The sequence below is a fragment of the Semicossyphus pulcher genome, unplaced genomic scaffold (genome assembly GCF_022749685.1).
Source record: "Semicossyphus pulcher isolate SPU_LCO1_2020_fin unplaced genomic scaffold, fSemPul1.0.p SCAF_19, whole genome shotgun sequence".
NCBI lineage: Eukaryota > Metazoa > Chordata > Actinopteri > Labriformes > Labridae > Semicossyphus > Semicossyphus pulcher.
In genome coordinates this window covers 17022727-17032595 of record NW_027211692.1, presented here as the reverse complement: position 1 = coordinate 17032595, position 9869 = coordinate 17022727, and the positions used below count along the sequence as shown (strand labels likewise).

Here is a 9869-nt window from a genome sequence, read left to right as displayed (position 1 = left end):
GAGGAGGAGGAGGAGGAGTGGACTGAGCGCTGTGGCTGAGGAATGTGGCAGAGAGAGAGAACATGGCTATAAAAGGATCGCACTTCCACTCTGTTGCTGTGATGTCACTACCCAGATATTTCCCTCTTCCTTCCCTTCCAAAGTCTGACTTACTGACGCTGCTATTTCTCCTTAATTTCTCTGCATCTCTGCTCCTCCCCTTCGAGCTAAATAAGTTGGTTACTATATAGGTTAGTTGCAAGAGTTTATTTTGGTGCCTGGATGGAAAAAAACAGATGAATCTAAAGCATGCCATGTCTGTAAGGCCTCTCATAACCTACACTTCATTCTGCTTTACTGCTAAAAAGTAGTTTGAACAATGAAGTTGCACCCTGCCTACTTCAGCATATTACATATATGCACTTATTATGCATAAAGCCATCTCTCATTTAAGCTAACTGACTGAGCAGTGTCAGGCAAAGCAGCTTAAGCAATGCTAATTAATCATTTTCACACGGCGGCCTAACCTTCAATGTCATGCTTAGCGTGGGAAGCTCGAATGCTGTTATGTTATACTGCCGTGTTCCAGGTCATACAGGTTATAATTAAAATAATCATCTTAACTGATCAGCAACTAAAAAGACAAAGGCTAGTTTAAATCTGGAGGAAGATTTCAAGTTAAAACAACATGCCTTGAAAACCTTTTAGCTATAGTCAGACAACAGCTAACATTAGCGTAAAAGTCACTTTTTGGCCAAGGCAGGGGCTGACAGCTAAACTGAATGTTTCATAGTGTTAGACAGTACAATAAGAAACAGGTAAATTCCTAGCTATTTAATTCCTACCTAACAAAATGGCAGCTTCTGAGCCAACGTAATGTTTGCTAGGTAGCTAACATTATGTTAGCTAAGGGGAATGCTAGCATCAGCTGTTCAGCTGCTTATTAATTTTGAAGAGTCATATTTCGGACTTTTAGAAGACTTACAACCCTGGAATACAGTAGTACAACATTATTCCAGCACTTGAGCGTCGCACACTGTCGCAATATCAGAGGAAAACTGCCGCCGTGAGACTATGGCGAATGCAAGGGGTCTTGTATCATTTCGTAAATAAGATGATCTTAAAGACCCCCTTCAGTGAAAATCAAGTGTTTAACTAACATCAGGGACAACATAAGCAGTCATCTCCATGGCTGGGCCTGTCTGCTTTTCAAACTGCAGTGTACCAAGGACAGGCTGAACAACACGTTTTCAGATTGGCAGGTTTGAGACGTCACAAACCTAAGATTGGGGAATTTTTAATGAGGGAGAAGGAGGAGATGCCTTGGGAGGATTTTTACAAGGTAATTAAATGTATTTTACTCAAAAAAACATATCAGACAAAATTTATCATTTCAAGCAGAGCATTGTATATGACTTAAAACTTGACTGGAGCTGGTCTTTAAGTTTTTTGTAGGCTGAAGAATCATAATGTCCTTCTGTATGAGACTTAGTCCATATTTGAAAATGACTTTCCCCAATCTTTATTCCCGTAGTTATCCAGACGTCATTTTTATCCACTACAACACACAACAAAGCTGTGTCAGCATTAACTTTTTCACACCTGCACATGTAGTTCACTTGACTTTGAATCATAGTGTGGTGACTCAAGGAAACTACTATCTGTGGATGTTAGCCATCGCCATGGGAAAGCCATAAAGTCCTTAACAGTAGAGGGCAGTAATGCAATATTAAAGTGGATGCTAACTAAACACAGGTAGAAGATTTTAATGTGTGACTTAAGGCTTTGCCGCATTGATGATGACTTACAGCAGCCATATTGTACTTTTTTTTAAATAACATTTTTTATTGGCAATGTTCAACTCTTTATTACTTTTATTTTTTCTATGTAGCATGTTTACTTTTATGCATCAAAGCACCAAGACTTGTATGTAAAAAACCTACTTAGGAACGAACTTTATTCGTATGTTTTTTGAAAGTGCTGAAGAGCTTGCACACCACTCTGTCGAGGCTTCTCCAAACTGCCAGAAACTCGGGCGTAAAAATTTGAAGCTCTAATTACATATTTCAGGGTGCATTTACCTCTCTGGTTTTTGTCTTTTTCCAAGAAAAAAGGTAGTGCTTTCCAGTGCAATGACCTAGTTAATAAAGGAGAAGTTACATAACCTACTCCGTCACTCTCTGAACGCTTGACGAAGGTTTGGGGTTGAAAGATTACTCAACCGTAATGCTTAATCTGCAGGTTATGACAGGGGGGGGAGCTGTTAGAAAATCAAGGCTGCGCTTGAGTACACTCAGAGAGAGGCACACAGACACACACACACACACACACACACACACACACACACATGGAAGCTCATTTTGCAGGTAGGAATGTGGCTGTGTGCGTTGTTTCTGGATGATCTCTGCAATCTCAACTGCTGATTGCTTCAGGTTCTGACAGAACAGGCCTGACCAGAAGCAAAGTTGAAAACAGATTAGTGACTCCACCTTTTAGCTGATGTTAAAAACACATTCAGCCTTTTCACCAACTTCCGCAGAGGAATCGCTGAAGTGTCACCCTTTATTATCTTCTTCTTGCACTTTAAATACCCCTAACTCTGCTTTAATTTGCCCCTCTATAACAAACCATGTGCTGTTCTTTCTTTATTGCAATTGTAGCATGCATGAACGCCTGTTTTACCCTTTGAAACTGTTGGCTAAGTTAGTATCTATCCGTCTCTTTCTCACCTTTACACTACATAATATCTAATTGCTTTAATGGATCTCCACCCAGGTTTGAACTTTAGCTCTAAGGTGTGTGTTTTTGTGAGAGTGTGTGTGTGTGTGTGTGTGTGTTGTGTGCACAGTGGTCAGGATCAGGTGACTTGGGTAAAGAGAGTTTGACAGCAGCAGCTTTGTGGTTGATCATTAACAGTTCCACGGAGGGTGCTGGTAATGTTGGGCCTGCCTTAAGAAGGGCCTGTTGTAGGTTGAAGTGATCTTGAGATAAAATGGACAAAATGTGGTATAAATAAGGAGAATTGCTATATTTACTACAGAAACGCCAGGAATAGGCATAGTTTAACTGAGCTACATAAAGCAGTGTTGGAAAATCTAACTTTATTTGAGTTTCCTTAAGCTCTGTGCAAGAAATCCACTAACAAGTTGACCATATATTCACATAAAGTTACTTTAACAAAGGTATAATACGTCTGCCTGTAGTGTGTATGAGTGTTTTCCAGGTAAGAGCAGCTCTAACTTTGTTGAACTTTAACCAGTCTGCTCTTATAGAACAGGCTGGGAAGTTAATATTTGTGAACACACAAACACGCACTGATCCCTGCTTTTTGTCTTCGCTGTTTACTCTTTGTGGTCATTGTCCATTGCCATAGCAACGCTTCCTGCCATTGGTCCAAAGGGGAACAAGAGCTGAAGACACAATGAACAGTAGTTGTGGCCGCAGCCGAGGTATACTGAGTGTCTGAAATGTAGTCCTTTAAAAACTTTAACAGCCGTGTTGCTGACATATGTCAAAGTGTACATTATATTTATATATTTAAAGAGCATGTACTTTGTATATTCATTTAGGCCAACATGTGATCGACACTAGTGTAGAAGTGTAGACAAGTGTGTTACACATTAAAGAGCACTAAAGGTGCAGTTTGGGTCTTTGGTTTGGATTAAAGAAGAACAAAAACTACATATGGCCATATGTATATAAAGATACTCATAGCCTTAAATACATAGACTTTGTAGTACAGAATAGAGTTATAACAAACAGAGGAAGTGTTGATATTCAAGAACTCTGCGTGACTGTCGTCCTCTGCTTGTGTTTTTCATCCATTCTGGTGGTTAGAGGCAAAACGAAGCGAAGAATAAGAGAGATAACTGATCACAACCGCGTTTATCAGCTCAGACTGTGACTGTATATCATCGGTCATAAACAATAAATGACAGGTGGAGACAGAGGACAGAAAGTAGGTGTATGATAAGGGGAGTTCAAATGGCACACTGTGGGGAAAATAAGGTTTCTATTTTACTACTTAATTTATTCTTAAATGTTTGGGAATTGTTTATTTTTTCTCTTTCTCTAACAGTTAGCACGCTCAATATGTAGGCCATTTTATGCTTAGGAGCCGGTATGCTATTGGAATCACCCAATACTGAAGTAAACCTGAAGGAAGAATTGTACTGACACTTTTATCTTACTTCATTTCAAAATATAAACCAATAAAAGTTTCGTAACTAAAATATAAAAGAGGAAATGTCTGCTTTAACTCGCCTTCTATTGAGAAACTGCAAATAGTGCGACATTAACAAACCACATCTTTGTTCAAGCCCGTTAAAACTCCATGAATACTGTACAAAATCCCCCCACTTGCATCTTGTGATGCTTTCAAGTGCCCAAGGTAACCATGATATCCAATAATTGCAGAATGTAGGAAATCGGACAGCACACTCATTGTTTAAAAGTGTTTATTTTAGCTTTTCAGTCAGTAGAAGTGTCACATAACCACTATTAAACAGCCCTGTGGTTTAGCCCACATCTGTCCTCACCACAGAAGAACCACACCAGAGCTTGTGGAGGTGGATCGAGACCAACGACAGCGTCAGATCCAGGCCCAATGGACCCGACCCAACAGGCAAAATACAATAGTTTCTTTAACTGAGCCAAAGAGTAGAGTTATAAAACCAAATCTGTACAATATGTTATAATGTTACACAGAAAGAGACAGTATACAAGTTACAAGGAAGCAGACATAGTATGTAATCCCTCGTATGTAAACCCTCGCCTTGTCCCCAATTTCCCATTTCTTTGACACAGAAGTTCCTAGAAATTAAGCAGAGACAAGTTCCTTGGAAATCTGACTTGTCTGAGTCATACGCTACTTATCTTAACAAAGTATGTTATGCAAACCTCCCTTACCTTATTTAAATATCTGTTGCAAATCGTCATACTATGAATATTTCAAAACACTTCACAAAAGTGTAAAGCAGCAGAATTGTGACCATGCACAGCAAAGGTTAGTGTTACATTGTTGTAGATTCACTGAATCGTGTCTCAGTCAAGACAATCTCTCAAAACAGCCCATTGTGTGCGTCAGTTTCTCAGATTCTCTGAGCTCTTACTGTGAAGTATTTCCTCCTTTTTTTCCCTCCCTCTTTCCAGATTGCAGCCTTGCTACAGAACCCAGTGCTTTGACAGCACGGGGTGGTGCCTGCGGTGGCGGGTTTCTCAACCCAAAGATCGCACTGGGAGTTTAGAAGGGAAATTGCAAAAGGTTATTTTCATGAACTTCTGTTTAAAAGTGCCTTACACAATCACGAGGTTCACGAGAATCATTTAGGCTCTGAACACTTGAGATTCAGCCCAGGGACCAGAGGGGATAAATCAGATCTGTTAAAAGCAAGCGTAATGTGTAACCATTACTTTGTAAACACATTATGGTCCCAAAAATGGATCAAAATCAATGAGTCTTTGTTTGCAAATCAGCGGGATACATCTATATTTGGGATTTCCCCCTATTCTTCCCCTTTGTTTTACGCAAACTCTGCCGGATGTGCTGGAAAAGGAAAGTCTGTCAATAACTTCAGTATAATAATCCCATGTGTGTAGCCAGGTAGGCCAGCTGTAAGCGACTTGAGAATACTCATCCTATACTACGATTTAGCCTCAACATGTCCTGCACTGACTGAGTCAGACATGTTATTCTGTGCACTGGCAACTGCTCTGTTCCCCCAACCCCGCCCATCTTACCCAACTGCCACATTTGATCGGAAATATCAAGAAATATCTGGAATTTCCATAATGTTAGAGATTGCTCAACCACAGTGCTTGGCTGCAAACTCAACACTGGATTTTATCTCGACCCATTGCAGTAGTTTTCGATCCGTTATTTATGACCTTATTAGAACGATCATCCTTCATCCTAAGTCATGTGCAGCAGCTGTTTGTAACTATTTGGTTACACCAGTTGGGAATATCGCTCCAAAGGGCATGAACACTTGTTGCAACCTTTTCCCTGGGATTGTAAAGCTGCGTGATAGTGTGTGTACGTGCCGTCCGCGAGGTGATCGAACCGCTGTCGTCTGTGCTCTGCTGTATACACAACAAAGACACTGTGTGGCACAAAACACAGTCGGAGGAAGACACAGAGGCTAGTTCCTCATGCGATGGTTTATTCTTCCTCAGTTCCTATTTACAGTATCTAAACTTTTGTCTGGTCATGTCTTGCAGATTGCAAAAATGTCCTGAGCTATTGGAAGTGAGGCCTTGGCCTTATGGAGACTAAGGCTGACATACAGTGTAGTGTTGTGATTTATGCACTTTGTCTCAACTTTTAGGCAAATTCACTTTATTTATTGTAATGAAGTGAGAGAGGTGTGAAATGATTCCTTCCCTTGAAATCAGTTGCTGTTGATAACATAAGGCGAATATCGTTGGTTGTATCACCCTGGATTAGTTGTATGTCAGTGTCATAACATCCCAAATTTAAGGGATGTGTACCTTTAAATACACCTTTATTCTTCACATGTGTGAATAAGTCATGTGAACGGGTTGTGTAAGTGGCCTTATCTTCTACTCTTGTACTGTGGTGTTGTGTGATTCTGACTTGAACACATGAGTCAAAAGAAGAAAAGAGGAAAGAGTTTCATTTCTTAATTCAGAAATTTATTTATTCCCTTTCAGGCAATTAAAAATATAAGATTCTCTTTTTTACTGCTTTTTTTTCCTCACATTGGTATTTCACAGACCTTGAAATAATCCTCCATAAATAAAGTACAAAATACATTTTTTTTCCTTTAAACACAAATAAATATCATAATAAATATATTAGTTTAAGTTAAACATCACGAGGCAACCAATAACCGAAAGGAATACTGCGGTGTTAAAGTCCCTGAACCAGGTTGTCGAACAAAAAGGGGACGATAGAAGATGGGGTGCAAATTACAAACTAGCAAAAGAATCTTATAAAGCGCGTCAGGATACAGATTGGAGATCTAAATTCACTGACAGACACATATTTCTTTAAGCACACTTTGATCTTTCAGCATTCTGCATCTTACACAGGCACACTTGCACCCCAGGTCTCAGACAGATGACACACACACACACCCAAACGCACATATTTACAGAGACACACATACACACACACGTCAACACACAGAGCAGAGTGAAGTATGAAGCTTTGGTTGAATGCTACTAGGAGACTTGACATTTTCTCCCTTTTCAATTAGCTGTAAAGTGCATATCACAGATATAATGGCATCGATGACACATGTCAGGTGTCACTGATTAAGGCTACTGAATCAAACATACTGTTTGTGGCACCAAGCTAAATATCCCATGAGGCACGGAGAATATTTGAAGGCACAGGAATTAATTATTATCACTAAAGATAAAGATAAAGGTTTTGATCACTACAGATTTAAATACAAACCAGATGATTTGCTGGTGCTGGCAAGACCTGCAGAGGAGTTAATCTGAATGGAAGACCATATACAAAGGTCTGATAGGCTACATGTTATTGTTAAGTATAAAAATAGAGTCTGATAAGGATTGGGTACTAAAATCATCTCAGTATGCGTAGTCTATCCATTTGTACAAACATAAATTAAGAACTTTAAGTGTTATTGTGTCATCAGAGTTTGACTTGTCCTGATCAGTTCTGCTTCTGAGAAAGTCCAGATAAACAGACACGGCTAACAATGTGTCAGTTCTTTTCTGTCCTTTCCCTTTGGATCCACTTAGTCGGACAGGGACAGGCGCTCGAACACGGTGAGCCTCTTGGTGGCGGATCCATCGAAAGTTGGAGACTCGCTTCCACTGGAGCCTCCGCTGCTGCTGCTGTAGCTGTCCTCCAGGGAGTCCTCAGAGGAGAAGCGCTGGAGTCCAGCCGGCTTCCCGAATCCCCCGGTACCAGGAAACAGCTTGTTGCTCTCCTGGTGGTGGTGCCCGTCTTCCACACTGGCAAAGACTTTACTGTTGTTGCTGTTAAAGTTATTTCCATGGCCGCACACGCAGCGCGAGGCCTTCGGCTCCAGGATGACGGGAATGTTGTGGATGTCTCCGGTGCTGGCACGGTTGGGATGCTTTCCAAAGTGGAATGCTGCGGTCTCCCGCTCCCCAAACACAGGGGAGAGGAGATCAGCAGGAGGTGGAGAAACAGATGGAGCACGGCTGAACCCTAGGTTAGGATCATTGAAGGATGCAGGGAATGATGGTGGAGGTGACCTGCGTGAGGAGCCCAGAAAACCAGCAAAGCTGACACTCTGGCGCAGCTGGTGGCGTCCACTGGTTGCACCGGGAGTAGGTTGCTGCTGGTTCTGGTATTTGGATGGTAACGGACCTCCGTTGATGGACCCCTCATGGATGAAGTGGCAGCGGGAGCCATAGGGGCAGTAGCCAAAGTTGTAGAAGGTTCTGCAGGGCTCTGTCTTGTACTTTGGGTGGCGGTAGAGTCCTCTCAGCTCGGCCTCGCCATGGGCAAACTGGCACTTACTGCCATACTTGCAGCTGCCAGTCTCCTGGAAGCCACGGCACAGCTCAGTCTTGTAACGATTTGGGGAAACCATGGGTTGAATCTGGGCAGGGAGAGCGGATGAGGGAGGGAAACCCGGTGGAGGAGCCACAGTAGTAGTAGCAAGGCCTGAAGTAAAAGCATCCAGCTGTCCAAAAGAGGCGAGCAAACTGCTGCTGGACTCGGTCAGGCTCATGGAGCGATCTGGCCTAAAAGGCAGCTGCTGCTTCGGTTTGGACACAGGGCCCTGGCTCCAGATGTTGGTAGACCAGAAATGGCTGCCATTGTCGGCTTCGTTAACATGCTCCGTGCTCAAGCTGTGGCTCGAGGAGGCGGGAGGGGAGGGTGGGGAGAAGAAGGAGGCTGACCGGTTCAGCCGACTTTGCCCTGGTGCTTTCAGCTGAGACTGTTGCAAGGCATCATCCAGGGCCAGGTTCAGGAAGTTCTGTTAAAGATGATTGACATAGTTAGATCCAGATAGTGTATTGCTTGGAAATATGAGGGATTACTGTGTGTTTAATAATTTTCAGTTTTCTATTTAGTCAGAATTTATACAACAAATCTATTCCAGATTACAGTATTTATTCTATTAGCAAACTTTTATAGGGCGGGCTTATGTTTAAGTTTTGTTTCTTAAAGAAATGAGACCAAAAATGTCAAATTACTCTTTTTAAGTAGTCAAAAAAACACAGCACTTAAAGTTACATAACTTTAATCTGCCATTTAAATGCAATCCAAATATAAAGTTTAATGTAGAAAACTCCTTTTTAGACTTTTTTTTCTTTTCCTCATGAATATCCTGCTGGTGGAAGATTGGAATTCAAGAAACAAACAAGCCAGCGCTGACTGTTTCCTTTATCTCACTATCTCCTCAGAGAGGAGAAATCCTCTGTGAATACACTAATTCTGAAGGGAATACACTGTCAGATAAGTGATTCACAGAGGAATAAAGCCGGAATAAACAATAAAAACACTTCAGGAGAGGAGTCACAGAGCTAACTCCTACTCCTGAAGGTCTTTTTTCCAAAACAAAATAAATTCCAAGTCGTCTGACTCACCTTTGTGAAGTCGTCAAGCATTTCGGACATGCTGTACCCCCTTTGGCCAAGAGAAGAAGAAGATTTAGCTCAGATCCACGGTGTACTGTTTGATACCTGTGTCCAAACTTAAGTCAAGTTGCCTCTGTGCTCTCTTGCCTGAGTTTTATAGTTTCCTTGTGTGTCTTGTAAAACCCCTCCCAGGGTGGGGGAGGAGTTTCCACTCGCTATGTTCCCGGATGACCCTCCCTCCACCTCAGGTTTCATGGTGAGCTCAGAGGAGGGCGGGGGGGGGGTAAAACAACAACAAAAAAAAGGGGGGGAGAAAAAAAAAAGAAAGAAAACTGTAT

General features: G+C 41.7%; 1 protein-coding gene across 1 annotated transcript; it reads right to left on the bottom strand.

Moving 5' to 3' along the window:
* Positions 1-6611: 6611 nt before the first annotated feature.
* LOC138597153 (mRNA decay activator protein ZFP36) lies at positions 6612-9667 on the bottom strand. The gene is made up of 2 exons (XM_069668706.1): positions 9541-9667; positions 6612-8927 (listed from the first exon to the last, which is right to left on the bottom strand). The coding sequence occupies exons 1-2, from the start codon at positions 9568-9570 to the stop codon at positions 7710-7712; spliced, it is 1248 nt and encodes a 415-aa protein (XP_069524807.1). The 5' UTR covers positions 9571-9667; the 3' UTR covers positions 6612-7709.
* Positions 9668-9869: the final 202 nt, after the last annotated feature.